The sequence below is a fragment of the Dreissena polymorpha genome, chromosome 15 (genome assembly GCF_020536995.1).
Source record: "Dreissena polymorpha isolate Duluth1 chromosome 15, UMN_Dpol_1.0, whole genome shotgun sequence".
In the NCBI taxonomy this organism is placed as follows: domain Eukaryota; kingdom Metazoa; phylum Mollusca; class Bivalvia; order Myida; family Dreissenidae; genus Dreissena; species Dreissena polymorpha.
This window is the reverse complement of record NC_068369.1, coordinates 33,067,719-33,094,993: the sequence shown is the minus strand read 5'-3', so window position 1 is coordinate 33,094,993 and position 27,275 is coordinate 33,067,719. Positions and strand designations below refer to the sequence as shown.

Genomic DNA, 27,275 nt, shown 5'->3' with positions numbered 1-27,275 from the left:
GACTGTCATATATTGGATACGAAATTACAGCAGACAATTTAAAACATTTGTTGCAAACAGAATTGGTGAAATTCACAGAGAAACAAATCCAAGTCAATGGAGATATGTTCCAACAAACGAAAACCCAGCAGACTATGTGTCAAGAGGTTTACCTGTTAACAGTCTTGCTATTGCGAACAATTGGTGGGAAGGCCCCAGCTTCCTAAAAGAAAGTGAAAATGAATGGCCAAAATGCAAAATTGATGTGGGTAATGATGGAAAACTTGAAATGCGAAAAACAGCACAAACAAATTTGCGTACATTTTTTGTGTCACAAGAAGAGTGGAGACTTAGTCCGGAAAGATATTCAAATTGGACAAAACGTGTTAGAATTCGAGCATGGGTCATTAGATTTGTTGAAAACTGCAAAATGAAGAAAGAAGATCGAGTCCGTGGGCCATTGAATGTAGTTGAAATTGAAGAAAGCAAGAATGAAATGATCAAAGAGACACAGAGAAGATATTTTGCAGAAGAGTATAATAAACTTAGTAAGAATCAGAAAGTAGGAATTTCCAGCAAACTGATCAAACTGTATCCAAGATTAGACACCGAAGGGATGATGAGAAGTGACAGTAGATTAAAGTACCCTGAATTTCTTCCGTATGACACTAAATATCCTGTGTTACTACCCAGAAAGAGTCCAGTTACAGAGTTAATAGTAAAAGATGCCCATGAAAAGAACAATCATAGCGGAACAAACCAAACACTCTCTGATCTGTCAGTGAAATACTGGATTGTAGCTGCTGGAGAACAAATAAGAGACTGGGGAAGCAAGTGTTCTGAATGCAAACGAATGAAAGGCCATCCAAAGGATCAAATCATGGCACCTTTACCTCAAGTGAGAACAAAAGTAACCATGCGTGCATTTAGTAATGTCGCAGTAGACTTTGGTGGTCCTTACATTACAATCCAGGGAAGGGGAACAAGACGAGCAAAGAGATACCTCTGTCTATTCACATGCTTATCAACACGGGCAGTGCACCTAGAAATAGCCTTTGGTCTCGACACAAACGCATTCTTGAATGCATTCTACAGAATGGTGAATAGGAGAGGTTTACCAGTTTCAGTGTATTCTGACATTGGCACTAACTTTGTCGGGGCAGATAAAGAACTAAGAGAACTAGTGCAGAATGTTGACAAAGACAAAATCAAAGAAAGTTCTGCTAACCGAGGAATACAGTGGTTTTTCAACCCTCCTGCGGCGCAATACTGGGGTGGCGTAAATGAAATAATGATTAAATCAGCAAAACGAGCAATATCAGCAATCTTGACATCAGCTGATATATCTGATGAAGAGCTCATCACAGCGTGTACTGGTGCTGAAAATTTGATTAATTCTCGACCACCAACATACCAGTCTGCAAATGTTTATGATTGCACACCGCTTACTCCGAACCATTTCCTGTTTGGACAAGTTGGAGGCCAGTTTGCTCCAGACTCAGTTGACGACACAGATTATAGCCCAATTAAACGCTGGAGACATGTACAAGAACTCGTGAAACACTTCTGGAAACGTCGGTTGCGAGAGTTTCTGCCAATGCTTGCTGGCAGAAAGAAGTGGTTTCAACAACACAGAGACTTTAGGATGGGAGACGTTGTTCTTGTTGTCGATCCTGAGCAGCCTAGAGGTCGATGGCCGCTTGGTAGAATAGTGGAGATTTTCCCAGGAGCTGATGGTCATGTTCGTGCTGTCAGTGTTCGTATTGGACAATCAGTTTTGAAGAGATCAATTACAAGACTTTGTTTAATTGTGCCAGAGGAAGAAGATTAGAGCATGAACTCAGCTTCAAGACCAAGTGCAAGTGTAAATAAGCTAGTTGAATGTTGGTTGTTGTGTTAATTGGCATAATAATCCACAAAGCAACCACAGTAACTATTACTGTTAGGTGTAAAAAGTTTTATATGCAGATTTGCAATTTGACTCAGAGCGCATAATAATAATTGTATATCCTATTTTTGGGAAGACAAACATAGTGAACATTTTGTGAAACTGAAGAGCTTGAAATTTTGATTGATGTCTTGTAATTACATTTTAGTTTACTATACATTGTATGTCATTTTGATGATAGAGAATGTATATTATTTGTTGCTTTTATTACACACTTTTATCATATATATGCATGTGAAATGTTATAGTTTTGTTTATAAAAATAATGTGATTGTTTGTAATTCAGAATTTTGAGATTAAAGTGTCTTGCTTGTATTGTAGTCTGATATTACAGTAAATTATACATGTAGTTAGTATAGTAAAAGTAACGCTTCCACTGAATCTAGATAAGCAAATAGAACAGAAGATATGTCATACTGTTAACATTTGATAGAATACAGTATAAGTCTTATACTAACAGCATTTGATAGAATATAGTATATGGCATACTTTTGAAATTTGACAGAGTACAGTTAGCATAAGCAGTTAGCATACATCTGGTATACTTGACATTTTGAAGTTTATCAAGGTAGGGGAGAATGTTCTGCAGGGAAATTAATGGGTAGCATTTAACCATGAAATTAATAACAACATTGTGTTGCCTGTTGTTTACTTTAAATATCACTCTGTTGAAAGAGAATTAATTTCACCATGCTCTTCTTTCCTGCAGCAAATTGAATAGATGTTTTGACATTTAAAATAGCTGTTAGAATAAGCTTTGTTTTAGTTCAGTTAAATTTAGGTTTTATAGAGAAAGCAGCATAGACATGGACATATTTTATAGCAATAAAAGGAATAATAGAAAAGAGTTGTTTTAATGCTTTATATGAAAAGTAAAGTATATAGTGAAATCTTTAAATAACTATAGTGTAATAAAAGTATCATATAGTTGAAAAGTGCAATAGTGTGTGTTTATTATTTTTCCTGAGGCGAATTTAAATAGAACCCTATAGAACAGTGCGTATACTCCCGATTATTTGATAATATTAAATGGTATTTGTATCTGTTTTACACACAGTTTGCCTGTGGTATTAGTGTGCGTGTGACATCACACAGTCTGTGTAAGTATTTCGATTATTTGAAGCATCCATTTTTTTTATAAAGGCCAATGTAAGATTCACGAGCTTTTGAAAGAGACCTACCTCGTGTGGAACAAAAAGAACCTTTGAACAATATATACCACTTGTACCACAAAATCCTATGAAAGACCTTGTCACACAGTGCATAAGCTAGATTACTAAGGATAGTATAAATTTATGTTTGTTTTGCATTAATTTCACTATGGTGTCTACCTAAATAGATATACAAATAAACATCATATGTTTACGTCAAACTAGACGGGGAGAATTCACTAAGTCATATCCCATCGATTGTTTCATTTATGTGTCATGTCTTGGGTAATCACATGCAGCCAATTAATTGTTGTATATTTTCATGTAAATGAAAAGCTAACATCCACCTGCGTCCGTTGCATACGTCATATTACGTCGTTACCTGTGGACACGTGCCTGTGCACATGTTTCGGTAAAAATTGCACACGTCACCACTGAGGGTTTCAATGTTTATTTATATATTCATTTCAGTACAAAAGTCAGTAAACACGTTAGTCAACCGGGAATATAGGTCACAATTACATTTTGTTGTGGGCAAGGCCGTCAGGCCTTGTTTTGATCTCACGACACGAATATCGGAACATATTGTGTTAGAGTTAAATCAACAAAAATTAATCGCAATAAAAACTGATTAAACTTGTGTATTAGTGTGACCAATCGACAATGTGACAACCACGTAGGTCATAAAGCCTACAATAATAAAAAATATACATGTTTAGTTAGAGAGTCTATGTAAAACATACAACCTATGTAATATTATGTTGTTCGGATACGCTGTGTAACTAATATAGCCCATGTAAGACGCCAAGTATGTGCAACATGTATCACAAATAGCACACATATCATAAATAACGTTTGTATTTTCTTAAACAATGTTTAAGCTGCATTGCCCTGGGTAGCGCATAGAGGCATTACAACACATATTACCATTGTCAATCCAAGCGCCTGTGTAACTTATTTGACTTTCTTATGGCAATATGAAACATATACAGCACTGTGTAAAGCATATTAGTTTTGAGAAGCGCTCAATTAGATCTAGGGAGGCCCTATGCGCATGTGTAGCACTCCGCCTGGAAGCACTCGAGCTTGTGTAACTCATAGAGCTCATGTGCAGCACACTCAATGTGTCGCAAGTTCAGTACAGGGTATGTATATCAATATGTATTTTAAACATCTTATTAGGCGCAAGATCATTTAGTTAAACATGTCAACAATTAAGTTTACCCATATGTTATGCCACCAACAGCCTGTGTTACAGTCCATCCATAGCTTATGTCATCCTGAGCATGTGTAACAATCCATCAATTGCTTGTGACATTATAATGAAACAATCCATGTATTGCTGCTAACACTAACCATCCATAGCTTATGACAATCTGAAATAGTGTAGCAGTTATTCTATAGCCTACGCCACACTGAGGTTGTGTAACCGTCTATCGATTGCTTCTGAAACCCTGAGCATGTGTAACAGTCAATAAATAGCTGACGATACCCTTAGTATGTGTTACATTACAATCATATGTATGGCACCCTGAGCATGTGTTCTAACCGTACATCCATATCTTAAGCCTCCCAAAGTAATTGTAACAGTCAATCTACAGCGCTTTCAAACTGCAGCCTATGTAACAGTCCGTCCAAAGCGTATGCAAACCTGGGCCTGCGTAACAGTCCATCAAAAGCGTATGCCGCTTTTAGTATGTATATCAGTCTGCCCAAAGCTAATGCCACTTCGAGCATGTGGATCAGTTCATCCATAGCGAATGTCACCTTAAGCCCGTGTAACAGTCCGTACATAGGGTGTTTTTTTCCTAAGCTTGTGTTACAGTCCGTCCATAGCGAATGCCACCTTTAGCCTGTGTAACATTCCGTTCATAGCTTATGCTACCTTGAGCGTCAGTCCGTCAATAGAGCATGCAATTCAAAGCCAGTTCAAAAGCCCTTCTCTCGCTTATGCAACACTAGCCTGCGGTCTATATAGTCCGTGTGTGGTACCCGGATAAGTTTTAAAGTCTAATATAGTATGACATCCGCATCCTGTTTTACACCAGGAAACACGCAATGATGTTGCAATACCAGTCTGCGATTTCGTTGTTTTCTTCTCAACCACGTAAAATACGAAGCCTAATAACGATACGATGTTCTAGTATTTATGAAGAGATGTCATTGCATATTGAGCGTATGCATAATTTTCGTTTATCAATGAGTGTGTGTTTAATGTGTAAAAAAATAATATTACCAATTAATATCTCATATAATAGTTTTAGTGGATAATGGTATATCTGTTTAAATCCTTGTAGGTTACTATTTAGGCGGAGTATTGCGTTTGTTGTCCTTTGCTGTGATATAAATCAAGCCGAGTTAATGTTTGTGAGATAGATCAGGGAAATGACATTGTTTCAGGTGTAAATTAGTTGCTTATTTATGTGTGTGATTTTTCCTCATATTAAAACTTAAGTATGACTTCAATATACATAATGTATTAAGCATTTTATAAATTGTACATACGATTATGTACAATTATACATTAAAAACTAAAATGTATACGAGTGTCTTGAAACGATTTTTTGTAAGGATGACTTTAAACGTTAAACTATGTTTAACCACACTGAATACACGTATGTTTTGATAAAACATTGTTTAAGTGTGCTACAAGAATAACAACAATGTATGTAATTTTTACTGATATTAAATCATTATTATGATTGCATGTAAGTTAATTGTTTACATATCCTATTTGCATTGTTGTAAATTTTTCATTGTGTGATTATTTTATGGATTACCTGTCTAGTTTCTTCAACCAATATGGTCAGTACCCATGCTATTAACACGAATTCCTGTGTCGATACGGTTTTCTTTAGATCAAACAACAGCACGTACGCGAACAGGCTCAGAAACACCAAATACGAGATCTGTTGGTAAACAAAACAGCAACAATACATTACTCGCTTTTATGTATTCATTGTAAATACGATACATGCGAGTTTTATCGGTACAACGCCGTATCGAATAATGTGTATGAATGAAGATGTTAAAACGTTGAACAATTGGTCAATTATTTTTGTAGAAGATAAGATTCTTCATCAATGAGATTTAAGCAATATCCGTAATGAGGTAAAAAAAAGAGATCTTCGTCAAAACGAGCTATGTAAAAAATTATATTTAACAATAGCATAATAAAACACTATTACCAATATTCCTTTTTTTAATCAGCTACATCAGTTTCATCAGCTACAATTTGTGGGTTAGTACAGACGATCACCTTTTTCAAAACTGTTATATTGTATCAACATGAATCTACGTTTCCGTAAGTTTGGAATCACCGCACAATGCGGTAAAGTCTCAAAGGCATTGATTTCAACAACAATTAACTAATTTAAAAGCCTGTGCATTCAGTTTTCTTGTTGCATAAATCTCTTTCAATTACGTTTCACAAAATACCCCGTATACACACGATGGCTTGCTTATCAGTAAAAAAAGCGCAATTGCAAACAGGCATATTTGGATTATATTCTGGTACTGCCTATTTAAGAACAATAAATTGAATGATATATTCGAATTTTATTTTCCGGAAAATGTGCGTGCGGTTTGTTAATAATTATTACATCAATGGTTGCGAATGTTGTTCATGCTAGACGGTGAATAAGTTAAAAATACCAGTCAATTATTACGTGGTCATTTCATTCTTGCTTAAGCGAATTAATAAGTTTTTATCGTTTTACTTCAGCTTATTACAAAATTGATTTTAGTTCAACTATTGTTGGAATGGTTTTAAACAATAGGTAAATAGCCCTAACAATACGTGAATATCTATGTCGACCTATTGCATAATTGAAATTAAGTAACTCGACCACTTATTACGCTCGATCACGATTTTCACATTTTATAAATATATGGTACATACGCATTGAATAAAACCTATTTTTGTTATTTCGATAGTATCAACCACTCGGAAATAAGAACTATATGACTAGTCATATAATAATATTGCGACTTGCACTGCATTCAACAAATATCATCTATATATCTCTGCATATATATGTACTTCAAAAATGAAGGTCAATACCATGACTTAGTAATCAATTATCCAATTGTATCACCCTGTTTGCATCTTCGATATTTCGCCATCTATGTAAAAACAGACGACGAGGAAATCAAAGCGATACATTTCAATATTAATAAATTGACTTCTTACAAAGAATATCAACAACAACAACATGTCATTTATTAAATAAACGAAATATTGATATATAATATTGATATAATTGAAGTTTCCTATTGGACAGTTAATAAAGATTTTAACCTGCAATCGTTAACTCATTATTAACATTGAGCAAAACGTGTAGGCTATCATTTGTTTAATATTCAGTGCACGCTTTAGGGTATAGTTTTACAAGATGAAAGACATAGTTTATAGCAAATGACCGGAATGGATTATCAATACAGACCACGCCAATTTATATTGCATGTATTATATAAGATCCGAATCATCAACTTGGTATGGAACTTTGTACGTTCTACATTACGAACATTTCGCGTATGATCAACGAAATTGATGACACAGATTCTCAATTTATTGTTATTTCAAAATTGTTATTGTTTGCAGAAATGTGTCTTATCGACGTTGCAATCTTTTTTATAATTTGCACAGGTTTAAGTGTAAGAATGAGCGCCCTTCAATACATCACAATCATGTTAACATCAATTGCATTGCATGTATTACGCATTTAGATGCGATTTTTTTTTCAGAAAGTTCAAATATTCCTTTTGTACGTTCGCACAGAGGTGTCTGTAATCGTGTATTTCTTCCACCAAATCAAGCGAAGCATATGACCCAGAGATCCTATTTCAATATAAAGAAGGGAAACCCCAGCTGCTGGAGCAGTATTGCATTCTCATTATATGCAATAAGTTAGTCCTTTATTTAAGGCAAGTGACCAATTGCCAAAACAGAACAAAACAGCACAATACAAAACAAAATAAACACATATAAGAATAAAGCTGGGGTCACCGCCTTGGAACGGTAAATGTAAAGCATTGGGGTTTAAACCGGTTTTAAAGCGCTCAACCTCACACTTCGCCCAGCAATATTCATGATACATATAAGTGTAAATAAAATTTAACCTCATGGCATTGGAACTTCAATTAAACAATAATAACAGGGCATTAAAACGCATTCAATTTAATTACCATTTAATTATTCAAAGTCACTTTGCTTGGATGTAGATTCTCAGTTTCACATGATTAGTTGGTGTTTATATTTGTGTTTGCATTTTACATAATGTGCATTGTTCTCAATTCTGTGTTGAATGTTGTTTACAAAATTACTATTGTAGAACACATGTGACTGTAACTGATTTACGACTGCTCGGATAGCTCAAATATGCGAAGACCAGTCACTTTTGAGACAATAAACGAGACGTAATATCGTAATGAATCGTAACCTATCAGTCCGGTGACAGCCATTTTGCCTTTCAAATTAATCTTAATCGTAAACCTTCGTATGCACAATTAAGACGCACAAGAGCAAATGCCGTCTGTCTGTTAATACAAATATATGCATATACGCATTTTCTCTCACATGCTACAATGTATGTAATTTTTTTTTAACCAGATGGTTCATAACATACCACAGTGTACGCGAATTTCGTTTTTGGAGCCTTCATTTTGTTCAAGAAGAACTCGATCCTTTTTGTGTCTGACAATGACCCGTTTAACTGAAATAGGATAAAACGAAAGTTGTTCAACTTAGAAGATATATTGCGGATAAGCAACGTAAAGAATGATCAAATAAAGTAAGAGAGTGATATAACGGCACTTTATGTTAAAGAAAACATCCAGCCCGATCACCACTGTGTATAAAACAAAAAAATGTTTAACATAACATGACAAATAAAGAAGTTGTATGTGTATTCGAACGTATTCTATGCATCGGCTTTGTTGCAAGCCTCATAAAGCCTGTATTCATGTTTGTACATTTTGTTTGTAAATCAAATTTTGAGAAAAAAACAGTAGAAGAATGTCGTTTCGATCTTGAATTTCATAGTGTAAACACTAAGTTTTACATAACAACAACATCTTTGTTTGTTACTCAATAAATAATAAAACATTCAGGTAAACGTCATCTAACTTGACCGCAATAATTAGTTTGATTACATGCACTATAGTAGAGTATTGTAGCACAGTCCCTCATACTTATTATGTGTCTATATAAATAGCAAAGCGATTTTTTGATATACATGCTTTGTAGGTGAACAGTTGCATTAATGTTCCATGCTGCTCTGGCGAATATAAAGGCGACATTTTTAATGTTAAGTTTGCGTTAAGGTAGCGCACCTCTAATGATTTCCCGCGATTTCTTCGAAGGTTGAAGAGCCTACTATTAGGTGCCGTAGCCTAGTGGTTAAGGCGATAGACTAGAAATCTTTTGGGATATTCCCGCGCAGGTTCGAATCCTGCCGACGACGTATACTTTTTTGCGACGCGTTTTATTTATTTTCTAACGTAATTTGATTTAATATCGCATTTAAGCTATATTTATTGTTAAATATGTTGCAATTTTTATGCATATTCTTCAATTATTAAAATTAAAACAACATTTTGGCGAAATTGGGTGATTTACTGTTGAAAATACGAACCATGCATGTTGCATTTTTATTTTTATTTCAAAAAGTAAACGGTAAATCTGTCTATTTCTTGGTATTTTTGCTGTATATAGTGTTTCTATAAAAACTAAGTTAAAAATATGACTTAAATGATACTATTTTGAATTTAATGACACTTTGTTTTTAACCGACCCAATTTTTACTTGGCTGAAATCACTTACATTTCATGGCGCTCTTCCATAGATAAAAAATTGTAAAAAATAAATGTCTGTAAAAGAATACTTATTTCATCTTGTTTAAACTTTAAACACCTTTACAGCATCTGTACACACCAACTGCATGCCCATATTTGGAAATTTGAATGAATTATGGAACTTTTATATACCCCAGGGGTGAAAATAAACTGGACAAAAGCCGAGCGTGGGGGTGGTTTTGAAAAAATCGGTATATTTTTTTAAAAAGCATGGAAAGCCTACCTACAAATTTGCATGTAGTTCAGTGAAATGATGCTGATTATAAAAATAATTAATTAGATTATATTTGGATATGTGCCCATTAGAGGTGCGCTACCTTAAGCTATCTTTATTGAATTATATATACACTTATATAAGCAGCGTTTTATACACATAAAGAGGTGACAAATAGGTATACAAAATAAATACGTATTGTACCAAATAAACACCGTTTAAAAATCAACCACGATTCGACGATATTCAAAACGTGATACAAATGCAGAAAGTGTTAACAGAGTTCGGATTTATTTCGGTTAATGAATACAAAATTAACCTTTATAAATACCTTGTTTAACGCGTCATCAAAACGTTGCCCATTCCAGACATCTCCAACTAGATTGCGACAGGCGTGTTGGGCCAGGAACTCCATGTTGCTCGATTCAACAGCCAAATCTAGGCATGATTTTGAATACCAAAAATCCATGGTGATTGTCAGCTGGAGGTATGTGGCTTCACCATATGTCTGGTAGAATGTGTTAAGATAATCTATAGCCACAGTAGACCACTCGCTTCGTGATAAAGTGTATAAAACAAAACAAATACATTATGTCTAATTGACATACGTTATTTCACTTATATCTATTCTTGTCAATGTAAGCATAGATAAAATCACTATCATCTTTAATGCAATGTTGGTTTTAAATATGTTGAAAAAATAATTGCGCATACATATATATGGTCATCGATACCTTTGATAATCAACACGAGATTTGAAATTAAGGGACATTTAACGCACATTAAGTGTATAAGCAAAGCAAGACAAATCACATCCGAATACCGAACATCGGCACATAAGTATTTTTTGCGACATTCTAAAGCTTTGCTTTTTTGTTCGTTAAACGCTTCATGTTTTTGCTAGCTGATTTAATTTTAGTTCACACATTTTTATCATTCATTGTTTCGTCACCACACATCAACGAATACAAACAAGCTTTCTTCGAAGCAACGCTCTCAGATCGTTGACGATATGTTCAAAAGTTATATTTGTTTATTTTGTTTACATAACAGTTCATTTAAAGCAGAAAGTACGTGTAAACTAACAACAGAAATGAAGTAAACTTTAGTTTAATAAGCTTATAATTGCGAAAAGTCATTAAAAGCTATTCACCTATAAATACATTTGAAATTGTATCCTGTTGCAATATATAAAAAGACAATATTTTAAATAATTAGTATTTAAGCTGAAATTGCCTGAAAGCATGTTGTTGTGATTCAATAGCATCTGATTTCGTTATATTTTCAGTACAACTCACATCAGAAAACTACTTCACGGCATTGCTTTTTCATTTTCATCTGGTAACGAATGGAACATATACGATTTTCTGTTAGTCTGTACTCGATAACTACCATTGACGCAATACACGATGAATCTCAAAATAATTGCTAAATAACATATAGCACGTGTAGCAAGCTAAGTTCACCCATCAGTTCAAATGTCTGATAAACATTCGTCCTGCTTTGTGTAGAACCGTCTTTTGGTTATTCTTGCGAGATCATTTGTTTAAAATTTGACATGTACTTGAACTGCTGCTTCCCACACCAAGTCATGTAAAGCTATGCGTGGAGTGATCGGGTATGTAAGACATTATGAACAACGATGTTCAATGCAGACCAGGAGCGTCACCATTTATGAACATCTCTGTATAAACTTAAATCTCAATACATACTGAACGTTCTGACTATTGAAATCGTCACCTTGATTTAAAGTGGATTTCCTATATAAATGTAACATAATAACTATTTGCTTTGCGTTTGCTTTTATTAATTCTGGATATGTTTTAAAACTATCCACTTGTATGTTATTAATGCTATTCATGGGCATGCCCGGAAAACTGTTATACAGTGGTGCAGAATAAAACCTTACCTCATAATGTTTTCCATTTCGACAATTAGAACTTTATCGTTTGTTTCCTTCTTCACCGCCTTGCATAAATTGCATGCAATGAGGGACATGAAGAGCGGATGCTGGCGATAAAATAAAAGAAAATAATAAAAACAGTGAAATATCAACAATCATATCCACAAGCATTATACTTTATAATAAGAACCATTATTATGTGAATACATAACCATACTGAGGCACATTTATTTTAACAGACAATTGGTAGTGATATTAACTCACACATAAAAAACAAACAAATACATAACAGAGCTTTGGAGCGTACTTTTTTACAAATACAAAATTCTTTCTATTTTAAATAACAATGTTATTTAAGTTATTTTAATACAAATCATTGCATTTGCTTATATCTTACTCTACAAATGGAATATAAAGTGGTTTCGCATATTAACGCGGAACATGAACGTTGCGTCGAAACCGAAAAGTGACCTCAGAACACAAATGTCGCCACAATGAACATTCGTCTCAGTACTCAAACTACCCGGGTGCCCATGCTTGTAAATATGTTTTAAAGATTCATCCTTAAGGCCGCAAACATTTTAAGTTAGGCGTGACATAAGTTTAAAAATGCAACATTTGTACACGAAGGGCTTTGTATTTGATTTTATAAAAAAACACTAAAGTATTAAGCTGTGATAGATCGCAAGCTGGCTATAAAATGTGTAAAGTTACATCAATCTAGTAGCAGAAGCAGATACATATTTAGCTTTATGTGCGAAACAATTAAACACATGTTTTTATACTTCTAAAAAGGACCATAATATATGTTGAACATGTCAAAAAACGAACTAAAATATTGACATGCACACAGTTGACAATCCGCAACATAAAAACACGGATATACCCAAGAGCCCCTTTGTAAAGTTCCTGCATAACACTGTCTTACGAAATGTCTGTTTATAGTCTATATTTTAATAATTTTTTTAAAAGATGTTCTTTTCACGTTTTTGCTCGATAATCGATCTCTGTATTCCATTCAGCTCGGTTACCCGATATTCAATCCCGGCTATATTTTTAAATTAGCCCGAATATCCAATATACAGGTGAAATATCGAATCTGACTAAAATTCGACAACATACCCAATAACTTGCTGGGTATTTGATCGTACCATAATATTCGCTAAATTAAGAATATGTAGTGCACATTTTGGTCTTCCTGTTTTTTAATTTGCAATAGTTTGAATGGCAAATTCCAAGCTGGGTATTCAACATTAGATTAATATTTGCCAAAGTTCAAACACCCAATACACAGCAAGGAATTCGACTTTGGCTTTGAATTCCAATCCCAATAACTCAAAACCCATTACCTTGCCAACTTAAAGGACTTGGTGTAAAATACCAAACATTGACCATGCCATTTAATAAATATAAATCGCCTTATAAACTATGACTTCCGGTTTAATGCAGGACATATCAAAACAAGCATAAATGAGCACTTAACAGTTGATCCGATATTTTAAGTTTAAATGTGCTCATATATATTTAATAAATAAAAGAATGTACTGAATGAAGAAATGCGGTATGAATGTGGTATTTTCTTCATTCATTATACCAAACATGTATGGTCAATCCTAACAAAGGTGTGGCTAGCAGAGTGAACATTTGAAACCGAAGAGGAAGTAAAACATGTAATGACTACAATGCATGTCAGATGTCAAACTTCCTGTGATATATTGTTTTCGATTTTCTTTAATGATAACACTTAGCATTAAATAAATAAAAAATATATGCACAAACATGTCAATGTGTATGATGAGCTCGCTCAAAGTGGGCCTGATAATGCAAAATAATTATCGGAATAAAATATAACGGAAACATAACCGCAGAAAAAAATACTCAATTAAACTTCGCAAGTCATTTGATTAAACACCAGTTAAATCACAGGGCAATCCGATTCATCGGTTTATATCCTTCATTACATTATGAGGTATTGTTATTTTAAAAGTAATACTTATTATGTAATAAATCCGTTCATGTAACAATTTAAAAGGTACATTTTGTAATGTAGAGTAAGTTGGTTGCTCTTTTCAATTTTCTTAATTATTTTTCGAATAAGGAATAAGGAATAGTTTTGTATTGCTTATTCAAGCTTGACATATTTGATATAAAGTTTAAAAAAATAAAGCATAAATCTTAAGTAAATACAAACAAAATAACTCGAATACATATATACTTTATGTCTTACGTTACATTTTCGTGTTTTTCTTCGCATGGAATATCTTGTTGAAACCGAACCGGCATTTTCTAATACGAATACTAACTCCACATAAACAATGCCTTAAGCATAAAACACTATTTTACATATATGTGATATACATATGTAATCTAGTATATTTCAATAGATCTTATTCAAGCCAAATAAGGAACTGGCACTTACATTGTAAACGTCCATGACTTTTTGCGTATTCCTTATTTAAATCGAATAAGGAAATGAAATAGTCTTTCAATAAATTATAAACAAAAATGAACCAACGAGATAAATAAATCAACGAAAAGTATAATTAATGTAGGTCGGTTATAAAAAATACCAAAGGCAGTACATTTCTACTTTGGTATTTTTTATTTATAACATAGTTCCTTATTCAGTTTGAATAATGAATAAGGAACTGGTTCATTATTCCCTATTCAAATCGAATAAAGAACTGGCATTGTCTTGCTTAACAAATAAATTAATATGAACAAAAGTGCCAAACTGTCACAATACACGCCCGTTTGAAGACATCATGGTAAATGCTTGAATTGCACTAAGTGACCTTGTGAAGTATTTTTTTGACCCGGCATGACCCATATTTGATCTTGACCTAGATATTATTTAGACACCACTTCTGACCAAATTGGGTGAAGATCGGATGAAAACTACTTTAATTGTGGAGCGGACACCATGCTATATCCTTGAAATGCACTATACACCCCTGTGATCTAGTTTTTGACCTGACATGACCCATATTCGAACTTGACCTATATGTCATCTAGACAAAACTTCTGACTAAATTTGATGAAGATCAGGAGAAAACTGCTATAATTAGAGAGCCGACAACATGCTAAATGCTTGACAGTGATCTCGTGACCTAGTATTTTACCGGCATGACCCATATTTAAATTTGATCTAGATATCATTTAGACACAACTTCTGACCAAATTTGGTGAAGATCGGCTGAAAACTACTTCAGTTAGAGAGCGGTACCTTGCCTGATTCTTAAAATGCACTAAATGACTCTGTGGCCTTGTTTTTGTCCCGTCATGACCCATATTCGAACTTGACCTAGATATTGTCTAGAGACATTTTTTACCAAGTTTGGAGAAGATCGGATAAAAACGATTTGAATTAGAGAGTAGACACTGCTGTGGACGCCGCCCTAAGCCCGCCGAGGGTGATCTTATAATACGTCCCGTATTGAAAAACGGGCGTATAATAAAGGGACGCATAAATCAAGGAAAATCACTGTAAATTTAGGTTTGAAATAAAACATGTTTTATAACAGTACAATTCTTTTTAGTTCTCTTATGTAATGACAAACCAGTGCCCTTTTTTGCGGCTGAATAAGGAAAACGTGATCAGATGCACTATCTAAAAATATGACTGATAACAACAGAGAACAGCGCCACTTTGTCGGTTCCCACGACCTTTAATCTTTGGCCAATGTTGAAGGTCGCCGGATGTAACGTAGGCATCCTGGGACAAGAACACGCGTGTGAGTGTAAGTTTAAAAAAAAACACGCGCAATACAGAGGCATTTTGATGAAACTTCATTGTCTTCTAAAGTCGCCTTGACCGCTTCCCCCGATGCAGTGTTGCCTTTATGGTGACGTCAGTGACGTTGCATTGATGACAACGCTGTCCGAAATATTGGCATTCGATACGAATTCAGAGCGCAACTGTTACGCTAAAAACGGCGAAGGACTGTTTACAATCCTGACAATCCCCGTGTGCCGACCTTACAAGTCGCCGGATATACCATTGGTCTTCATGAAGGAGAACACGCGTATTCGCACTAAAACAAATCTATGAAGAAAACACACTTTAACAACTGGTACGCACAAAGACGTTTCAATTATAAAAAAAAAGACATCTCAATGAAATTTTAAAGTAAACTAGAGCTACCAGGACCGCTGCCTCCTGTGCAGTCTTGCTTTTATGTTGACGTTTTGAAATCACTTTGCATTCTTAATAATATCGCTTTGTGACTGTTTACGTATGAGAACGGAATAACATAAATAAACATGTTAAGTATTCAGCTATCATATAGTCTTTGCCAAACATATGGGTCAGATAAGACTTCAAAAACTGTATCAGAGATATAAATAACACATCTTACATTAAACATCGCCTTAATTCCGAATATAAAGCTGTGCTATGCGCGAATGATTCGAAGTTGAGTATCCGAAATTATGGGGGAATTGATAATTAGTTATTTCCTTATTTAGAAGCCTGTATTTGAAACAATCATGTTTATTTTATTTTGTTTTAAATGTTGGGTGTGTTATTGAGGCTTGATTATGTTTTATGGACGTATTCTATCACATTTTTATTGATAATTTTTATTTGACGATAAACGCCAAAAACAAGTATTATGCAGACGATACTAGGGCTATGGCATTGTCTTACTCAAACATAAATACAAAATAACCAAAGAATATTAAATGTCGATGAAAATCATGGTTTTCAAATCGAATAAGAAACTGGCATTTCTTATTAAATTGTCTTTAAAAAAAACCAAAGAGACCATAAAGCAATGAACATCTTTGCAAATATACCTACAACATTAAATGCAGTACAACTCTATTAAGTTTTATTTAATGGTAACCTAGTTTTGTATTCGGTTTGAAAAAAGGAACTACCATTTTCTTGGGCAAAGGTAAGGGTTAGCAAAGACTTCAGAACTGTATCATAAATAAGAGATATACAAACCAAATCTTACTCTAAACATAGCCAATAATACCGAATATAAAACTGTGCTATGCTTGAATAATCCGAATATAAGTATACGAAATTATGGCCTCTGAATAAGAAATTTGTAATAAGTTAGTTCCTTATTAAGAAGCCTGTATTTCGGACGATCACTTTCAGATATGCTATTTTTCAGATGCTGTGTGTTTGTTATTTAAGCTTGATTATGTCATATGTAAATATTCTGTCACGTTTTTATTGAATATTATATTTGACGATAAACGCTGAAAACAAGTATGATGAAGAAAATAATAAGGAAATGGTGTCATACTCAAACATAAATTTAATTTAACCAAAGAATAATAAATGCCAATGAAATTATTGTATATATAGGTTTAAATCAAAAATATTTATTACACTATATTTATACCTAATTTAATTAAATGATACCACAGTTCCTGTTTCGGTTTAAACAAGGAATAAGGAATTGGTTCCTTATTTAGTATGCAATTCGAATAAGGGACTGGAGTTTTCTTACTTAAAAATAAATTGATATGAACCAGAGAGACCAATATATAAATAACAATCATTGTTAATGTATGTTGTATCAAAATGATAAATTGCAGTACATATCTGCTAAGTTGAATTAATGAAAACCCATTTTCTTATTCGGTTTGAAAAAATGAATAAGGAAATGGTTCCGTATTTCTTATTCAAATCGAATAAGGAATTGCCATTCTCTTACACTCACACAACTAAATTATACACAAAACGAACGGTACATCCGGCGACCTTCAGCATTTGCGCACGATCAAATAAGTTGGGAACCGAAACAATGGCCATGTTCTCGGTGGAAACCAGTCTAATTTTCCGAAGTAAGTGCAACTGGAATATTTCTTTATTGAGTCGTAAAAAGGAACAGGGTTATCAATTCAATAAATATACCAAACATAAAAATGTACTGCAATATATATTTATATATATATATATATCACAATATATATATATATATCACAATATATATATATATATATATATATATATATATATATATATATATATATATATATATAATGTGATACCCAACGTATATTACAATGATTTTCATTAATGTATTGGTGTTTTGGTTTATTTTAAATATATTTTAGTACGAAAATGCCATCTCCTTATTCGATTAAAATAAATAATAAGAAAGCAGCACCTTATTCCTTATTTAGACCGAATAAGGAACTGGCTTATGATTAAATAAAGCTAAGAACAAATGTACCGCAATTCATAATTTTGATACCCAAACTTCATTAAAAATGATTTTCATTTATTCAATTGTTTCTATGTTTATTTTAGCTTATTTTTGTAGTTATAAAATATCAGTTCCTATTTTCCTTATTCAAACTGAATACGGAACTCGATTGCCAATTAATAAAACCAAGTAAGCATTACTGTAATTAAATGGTTTGATACCCAACTTACATTTATACTGATTTTAATTAATTTATTTGTCTCTTTTGGTTCATTTTGATTTATTTTAGTAAGAAAATGCCAGCTTTCCTTATTCGATATGAATAAGGCATAAGAAACTAATATTGGCGAACGTTGACATGTCTGCGCATACTATGTGTGAATAGCAAGAGCAAATTCCAAAGCAGTTTATAATTAATAAGAAAATTGCTCAACGTAAGAAACCATATTTAGTTGGTACTCTTTGCCATAGTGGGTTCTACACGCTGGAACTTAAACTAAATTAACTAGTAAGTATATAGATAGGTAAAAGTAGGTGGACAGTGCAATATGCCGTTGATGTGACGGTCAGCACACGAATTAAAGAGATCATATTAAAAAAAACACACACACACTCGTATGTTTTCAACCAATAATAAAAAAACATTTCGGAATTGCAATCTATTTAGCTTGATCTGGCGAGCACGACTGTTATATGTATTTAACTTATATTAATTTAGTGTAATGCAAGTAAAATTATTTACCTCCGTTTTGGTCCAGAGTATTTTCGCAATGTCGTGTTTACGCAACAATAAACTCCAAATAAACATGTACTCCCAGTATGGCAATAACTCATTAGTATTCAACTGTTTCGAAGATGAGTAGATCGGAGTTAGCCTGGTAGCTTCGATTCCTTGAATAAATTTTAGAGAATAAACTGGTACTGACATGAATACAATTTAATATGACCTCAATTTTTTACTATACTAATGCATGTCGTTTAAAATAAGTATCGTATGCAGTCGATGTAAAGTAATTGATATATTAAAAAAAATGTTTTTGACACCAGGCATTTGCTTAAACATGAAACTCAGTATTGTAATATAAACTGTTTCTGAGGTGGTTAATGGCGATATGATGATGTAAGATTTTCATAGCAACACACACAGCTGAAATTGGCATTAAATGCTTTGTTTTACTGATTGATAAAAGGAAGGCACACGTTCTGTGTCAATAAAAAGACGATAGTTCACACCAAATATTAAACCCCGACTCATGCGGCTTCAGACATTAGTATTCATTTATTATTTACTATGTATGTCTATATGAATAACACAATCCGTATGGCGTGACCAGTTTTGACACTAGCTGCATAATTTAAGCCAGATATGTTTCTGATGCTTTATATCAAATATCACAGCTCTGGGACTTCGGGATTCTGAGATCGTATGTTATTGTCTACTACATATTTCTATAAGCATTAGAGACTCATTGGAATGTGATCAGTGGTGACTCCACGGACATAATTCGAAAATACTTAGTAAATGACTTCTAGACGACGTTAAAAAACAAATATTCAGCACCCGAATCTTAATGTTTCAAAAGATAAGATATTGACAGTTATTCACTATATAAATAAGGTTGCCCTGGGGCGTGGCAAGTTTTTAATACCAGCAGCTTGGGGTAAACAAATTGTGCGGATGACTTCTATATGATGTTACAACCCATTATTTAACCATTGAGGTTTTCGGTTTCAGAGAATTAGATGTTAAAAGTAATATGCTATTTACATATTAAATGAAGAATGTGCCGTCTGGGTAGTGGTCAGTTTTGACCCGTGCGGCACAGACAAACTTTGTACAAGACCTATGTTTGATGTTCCATAATAACAAGCTGTGCGACTTGTGGTTTCAGAGATTTGTTTAAATTAATGATATGTACTAAAGAGTTATCTATATACATATCATCCCTTGGTTTTAATAATTTCGCAAACAACGACAATCCAGAAACTAGTTCAATATATAAATGTTTGTTTCATTCCATAACCTTCATAATATAACACCAACTATCTACATATAATAACTAAACTTGGTTAAGCGTCTTGCAACGGTCAATGCATAGCAATTGGGGTTTAAACCGCTTTTTAATCTAGCTGAATCTCACAAGATTAATTTAATACCAAAACGCGCGGTTTAAATCAAACGAACATTTAAAGACCAACAATATATTAGTACATAAATAAATAATGGTCCATTTATTAAAAATATTAAACTATCAGGTCAGAAATATGTCTACATTTATTTGTCCAACATATTTAGTGTACCCAAAATTGTTATTACGTTTCATCCATATGGAGTGTTGACCCCGGGATTTGAACAATATTCATAGACTACCACTAGTTTGTGTTATAAACCAAATATAAGAGCACTGAACATTTCGGTTTCCGATCAGACTATAAAACATGATATTTACTATATAAGTCTATATTAATGACATAACCACCAGGGCTTGACCAGTTTGGACCACAAGGGCATGAGTTCACCTGAAATCATCAAAGCTAATCTTTTTGTTTGAAACCGGTTGAAATGCGTACTTAATCCCGAACTTAGCACTAATTAATCATAAAACACAAATAATAAATAAAAAAAAATAAACATGTGCCTTATATAACAACGGCTCTTCATTTAAAAAGCCAATACAGAAGAAAATACTGAACGTAGTTAAATCCTTCAAAGCAAAGAGAGGGATGCCTCCGATAATAATTACCATACTCGTCTGTGTATGATCGTCTGTGTATGATCGTGAATATAGTTTGATTTTCAGGCTCAAAATTCGGCAAATGACATGTATATACATGTGTTTTACTCCAAAATGATAAGTATAGCATTTCTATAAATAATTTTACAACAATTTCCTGATGCTGCTCCTAGTATTTTTGTTAATATAAAATGAACATTGATTGGTTATTTAAAACGAAAGATAGATGCAACTTTAAATGCTACTGGCTTATCACTTAACTTTGGATTCAACTCCTTTTTTCTCTTTTCCAATCCGTATGGTCTGCTATTCTATTCAGTCAGAACAGAAGATAAAGCGAAAACTTCATTCATGAACTTATAGAAAGGGGAAGTTAAAACGTTACTAATGATTACTGAGCTTCATAGCATGAAGTGGGAAAAGTGTTGCCTTCAAAGGTTCAATTATTGTGTTTATAACACAATTACTTCTACTGGAACAACATGTTTGTTTTAATTATTGCGACAAAAGTTTATGCGTTCTATAAATCAATAAGAAATATTCAAAAATGTGTCAACATGCTAATTACCGTTCTTAATCAGACTTTACGTCCAAAGAGTTATCACGATCTCTCGCTGAATTGAGCATACCCACGATTGTGACATTATTGGGTCACCAACAATACAATCGCATATTCAGGGATGGTGTGGCCTCTAATTAGGAGCAGTTTGAATTGCTTTTACTTTTTTATTTTTAGAAAGAATCAAAACGTGATCCTGTAACTTTTACATGACTAAGCAAAGTGCGAGGCTAGTCGTGTCGTCAACTGTCCTAAACCACGAATTGCTCCAAAAGCGGTGACCCAATCTTTAATCATTTTAATGTATATGCAAAGTTGTATGTTTTGTCCAGTATTCTATAGACAACTGCTTCCTTGTCGCATAAAACACCACAAGTGTGTTTTTGCTTTAATTTTCTGCTCAAATGTTTCTAGATTTTAATTATCAATGTATACTGGAAAATGCGCATCAATTTATTTGGCACTAGTGTTAAAAAGACATATCCAACTAAACGGTGTTATTTTATTACATATTAAAAATTGAATTCGTCTACTCAATTGATACCAGTTAGCCAATATGTTATTTTTTTGCTTGTTGAGTATATCCGATCCAAAATATATTAAATCGTATCCAGTTTAAACGCTTCGTCTTATACGCGTTTTTTTTTAATTTCTCGGAAGTTTACATTTTGGTCATAAAGGAGAAACTGACGTTTGTCAATATTTTCAAATGAAAGCCCATGTTTAACTCACAAACTAAAGATCCTTTCCCAAAAGAATCGGACCATTTTCAAATGGTCTAAATTGATTTCCATGTTTCAGTGTCTGATGTCTAAACTATTTTCATTTCAGTAGCTATTCGATGCAAATATGCTATTTGAAATGCATGTCAATATATATTCTTCAATTTTAAACTGTTTTGGCTTAAAACATATGTTGTTTAAAACAATACTTTAATTTTGTAACTATACCTAAATGTGTTATAACTAAATAACGAAGTACTGTTAATGCTCAACTAAGATTGATTTTTCTTAATCTTAAGTTAATCCAAACCAATATGTTTTAAGTTTATTGTGTAATTACTTTACATCCACTTACTGTCGTCGGTGGTGGTGAGAAGGGAAAAGGGAAAAGGTCGAGGTAACCTACTCTCTATGGAATCATAATCTCACCCAGACCCGATGTGACGGTAACGTATTGTTTAGTCATTAGTATTGAACAACAAAGAGCGTATTTCCTAGTTTTTGCTTCGTTGAAAACACAATAGCAATCAACTTTCAAGCTCGAAAATTAATATAAAGTATTTAAAAATTATTTTAAAATAGCCGAATATGTGGTTTGCATCAGTATCTCATCATACCTTGTTGATTGTTGCCGTAAAAAAAAAAACTAAGATCCGAATGATATATATATTATATATATATACAACATGATGTAATATTTGTTTATGTATGTTGTGTTTAGTATAAATGCTCATTTTTAAGGAATCCTCTTTAATCTTAATAAGTTTTGTTATTAACAAGACGTTTTGCGATACTAAGTGAATGAAAAACATCTAACTTATTGAAGATACATAACATAATTTCGATGTGTTGAGATAAATCCTGTCTGTCAAATATATGAATCATACTTCGCCAATATGAATTGTTAAGGTGTATGATATATGTAGACCATGTATTCGAAAACTCTACCTTTTGCACAACTAGTATAAACTAAATACAATTTTTATTTTAGGTTAAAATTTGCACAATAATTTCAAACATGGTTACATTTGCACTTAAAATACATTCACCAGCTTTCTTTTATAAAAATCATTCAAATAATATAATAAATGTGTCTTGTTGTGAAACAGTGAGTGGCTTTAATGATCGCTGGTTATTTTCATAACTATACTAAGTATTTTTGTTTCTGATGATATATTATTTATTTGATACGTTTTTACGATGATAAACACGTGGATACGTTTTTTTCAAGAATAAGTGTGGTATTAACCAAAAAAAAATGTTGAATGTGTATTATCAAGCAACATATTATTCTCATCAGCGCTATGGAATAAAAAAGAAGCATAACTGCTGACCTTCAGTTGGTAAATTAATCTGTTAACATTAAGTATATTAAAAAACGGTTTCCGTGGCATCGATAAATAAAAGTGTGTGTGTGTGCGTGTGCGCGCGTGCGTGCGTGCGTGCGTGTGTGTTTGTGTGCTTCTGTTGGCAAGCAGTTGAATCGACGAGGACTACTCTAGAAGTATACCACAAGGACTGCTGTGACTGGATTGTACTGTTTGTGCGCATATGGCTGCTCAGGCCGATCTTGGTACAGAACGTTGTTGTACAAATGGGAAATGAGCGGGACGTCTCCATAGAGGTTGGCAGCACGGGACTTTCGGGCTTGCCTATTCTTCTCTTTGACAGTTGTTCTATTCGCCTCACACGCCTCGACGCATTTGAAGATGAAAGAGCGTCAGTGGGTGCAATCAATTGTGTCGTGTGCCCAAGTGTCGGACTTTCAGTGAGGCGTTGATTGTGTATTCGAAGCGTTTTGTTTTTGGGACCGCTTATCATGCTGCAAACTTGAATAGAACATTATTTTAGGCAGCCTCGAGGCAGGTTACGTTCCCAGCCCAGGCAGACCTTCTTTTGCCAAATCCTCTGTGTCTGGAGTCTGAAGAACCTTCCTTAGACTAATGTGAAAATGGTTCCGTTTCCTATCATGGGGTTGACATACTGTTCATGTTTCAGATGCATGTATCATCAAAGGGAGAATTACTGCACTGAATAATTTCAGCTTGGTCGTCTGTGTTTTGGTGCCTCTTCTTATCCAATCATTCCAATATAGTCTTTTAAAGGTTGAGCTGGCTAAGACTATGCGAATGTTTACTTTTTTATCGATTGTGACATTATGTGAGAGTCTACTACCACGATAAGTGAAGCGAAACTCTTTGTTCAGTATCTGGCCATTTACATGTTATAATCCACGCAAGGCTTTCCAGGCATCGGCTTATTGACAATTTATGTAAGATGACGGTAAGGCAAAAAATACGCAGGCCCTGGAAAACATGTCAACACATCATTGAATATCGGCTTCTGAGACAGCGTTAAGGGCACAATCATCAGTAAACAGCAGATCTATGCTGTTTTCTGTCCTTACCTTGGTATTTGCCTGGAGCCTCTGAAGGTTGAATAGATGAACAATCTAGGCGGTATCTCAGATTTACATCAGCAACCTGGTCTCTGAAGAAGCGTTTGTGAGCATGGCGGAAACATGATGCTGAAAAGTGTCTGGGCCAGGGCGCAGCCTTGCTTGACCCCGTTTGTAACAGGACATGTGTTTGATGACCCTTCGCTCTCCTAGACTCTGGTCTTCATCCCTTCGTGGGACAATTGTACCATAGCAATTTATGTCCTTGGGCATCCGTTCTTGGCCATGATCTTTAACTGACCGTCTCTGCTTACAGTGTCAAAAGATTCTGTCATGTCGACATAGATGGAGAACAGGTAAGTGTTTTGCTTATGGAAGGATTTCCCCTGCAACAGGGAGCAGCGATATGTTACTGGGGTGGCCAAAAGTCTGCGTGTTTTATTTGCGCTTGCACAAATGCATAATAGAAGCGTCTTTGAATGCCTTCGAAATCGTCTCTTTCTCCCACTTAAGAAGAAACATCTGGTGGAGCCTGGCAGTAAAGGCTGTCCTTCCCTCTTTGTAGGCCTTAGCTGGGATGGCGTAAGTACTCGGCGCAATGCCATTGGAGAGTAGGCGTGTAGCTTTCTGGGTCTCAAGCATGCTGGGAGAATCATTCGGTTCCTCGTGGATGGGCACATAGGGCGACGATTTATGGCCTCATGATTGATGCTGGAAGTGAATTTCAGTTTGATTCAAAGTGCTTCGACCAACTTTCCACGATTTTCACTTTATCTGCGATAAGAGTGTTCCCGTTGAACTTAGGAGAGGGGGTTGATCCTGAAAATGTGCGACTGAACACTTCTTTCAGAGCGTTGTGGAATTACGTATCATCGCGCTTTTTGCAATAACCTTGGATATCGTCGGCCTTTTTACTGAGAAAAGAAACCTGCATTATTCCCTCAATTTTTTCTAAGTTCTTCTTAATTCAGTCCTTCTCATGTTTCGTGGTTTGGGGCTCAATGTCGTCAGTGGTTGTAGTATAAATCAGCTCGCTGAGTAACGCCATATCTGCCTCCACATTCTGACCTGACGATGGGCTGCTTGCAGCTGGCGCTCTTAAGCTAGGAAATGTTCAAGCGTTAATTGCCTTCTTCATTTGCTGACGTCGTTTTGCCTGAGTGTGCATATTCACCGTGGTGATGATCAGGTGGCGATTATCCCAACATTCAGCACCGCACATGGACTTGTCCGTCTTTCTCACGATAACGAAGTCATTAAAACACAATTGCTTTTAGCGATGATTCATCCATGACGTTCGGTTACGGGGAGGGACGTGTTTGTTGCAGTACATGTTCAGTGAATGTCTGGAGCAAAGGAGACGATAGCTGGTGCAAGAACTCTCTCTCAATGTGTTCAGTGTAACCTCTTGCGTTGAATTCACCTAACACGATGAGATTGTCCGCCTCTGAAGCGTCGGTAATGAAGGTTTGAAGATCTTTGTAGAAATTTGTCTTCACTTCTTCTAAGTCTGTCATGATTTGAGCTTAGGTGCGTGTTACGGTAAGATTCTTCCATTCAGCCAACAATAGAGGCTTCATAGTCATACGCCTTTTGTTTACAACTTTGAGAAGTCCAATAAGCTTTTAAATAAGCGGTGTTTTCATTGCAAAACCAACGCCTGCGTCACGCCGTTCCTCGATAGTTCTACCTATCCAGAAGAAGATGTATCCAGAGCCTCTTTCATAAAGTTCGTCTCCTGCAAGTCTAGTCTCATTCAGGGATGCGATGCCAATTTCGTATCTGTTTAGCTCGTTCCCTAGCAGGGCTGTTTTTCTCGGTGGTCTCTGTTTTTATTGTCCCTGGCCAGACGTACGTGCACAATCCATGCGCCGTATATGATAGGAATATTCCCGTTTTATTTGAGTTCATTTTTTTTCAACAGCTTGTGCCTTCCTAATGAGGGCTGCTTAGACGTCTAGTGGGTTTCCGGACTCCATTTCTTCTCCGTGTCGACGAAGACCCTACAAATGCGATGATGAAAGAGAGGCTTGCGCTATGATTAAGATTTCATTAAGAAAGATTTGAGCAGGTCGTCTACCTTTTTCTTTCGCCCGAGACCATGTTGAACATGCGGTGGGTGCAGTGGATGGCATCAATGTCTTGTGTGTCTTGTCGTGCCCGAAGCGTTGCACAACGCTTGGCTGAGAATCGCGATTTTGCCCGTTGACCGAATGATGTTTCCTACGCGATGTCCGCTGAATCCAGTCGTTTCTTTCCTTGATAGACATACTTAATTCACCGACGGTTTTAGAACCCACACCAATTTTCGCCAGCCGGAAACATACTTAAGGTTTATATTAATTGTTAATTTTCAAACGAAAGATATAAAATAGAATTTCAAGTAATTATTATCAATAAATCGCATAAGGCCGTGTTGTATATTTTGTGAAAGGGAAGTGGCCTATGTAAACAGGACATATAAATGAAATTAAATAGAAAATAACATGTTACTTCCCTCTAATTCGATAACATTTCAGATGATACTTACAACAAAATGACAGAGATGTTTTTCAAGCCGTTGTTGTATCCCTACGGAGCCTGATATATTGTTAAACGATATGGCGGTATTATGTGTTATGTTTATCAAACCTCTACGTTA

At 34.6% G+C, this 27,275-nt stretch overlaps 3 protein-coding genes across 3 annotated transcripts in view; 2 read left to right on the top strand and 1 right to left on the bottom strand.

Moving 5' to 3' along the window:
* LOC127861301 (uncharacterized) overlaps positions 1 to 27,275 on the top strand; it is a 436,008-nt gene that overhangs the window by 162,890 nt on the left and 245,843 nt on the right. The window lies entirely within an intron of this gene.
* On the top strand, positions 410 to 1,810 carry LOC127859677 (uncharacterized). Its single transcript, XM_052397184.1, has one exon. It carries the CDS (start codon positions 410 to 412, stop codon positions 1,808 to 1,810), a length of 1,401 nt encoding a protein of 466 aa, XP_052253144.1.
* LOC127859676 (transient receptor potential cation channel subfamily M member 8-like) lies at positions 3,955 to 26,151 on the bottom strand. Its single transcript, XM_052397183.1, has 8 exons — positions 25,966 to 26,151; positions 24,936 to 25,020; positions 18,963 to 19,111; positions 12,057 to 12,157; positions 10,479 to 10,701; positions 8,706 to 8,792; positions 5,859 to 5,987; positions 3,955 to 3,969 (listed from the first exon to the last, which is right to left on the bottom strand). Exons 1-8 carry the CDS (start codon positions 26,149 to 26,151, stop codon positions 3,955 to 3,957), a joined length of 975 nt encoding a protein of 324 aa, XP_052253143.1.

Excerpts from the sequence above, each read along its gene's own strand:
- LOC127859677 (XM_052397184.1), top strand. The coding sequence starts at position 410 with ATGAAGAAAGAAGATCGAGTCCGTGGGCCATTGAATGTAGTTGAAATT.
- LOC127859676 (XM_052397183.1), bottom strand. The coding sequence starts at position 26,151 with ATGACAGACTTAGAAGAAGTGAAGACAAATTTCTACAAAGATCTTCAA. Across the intron at positions 19,112-24,935 it reads TGACACTGTAAGCAGAGACG|GAATCGAAGCTACCAGGCTA; the intron begins GTCAGTTAAAGA and ends AATTTATTCAAG. Across the intron at positions 10,702-12,056 it reads GAAATGGAAAACATTATGAG|CGAGTGGTCTACTGTGGCTA; the intron begins GTAAGGTTTTAT and ends TTTATCACGAAG.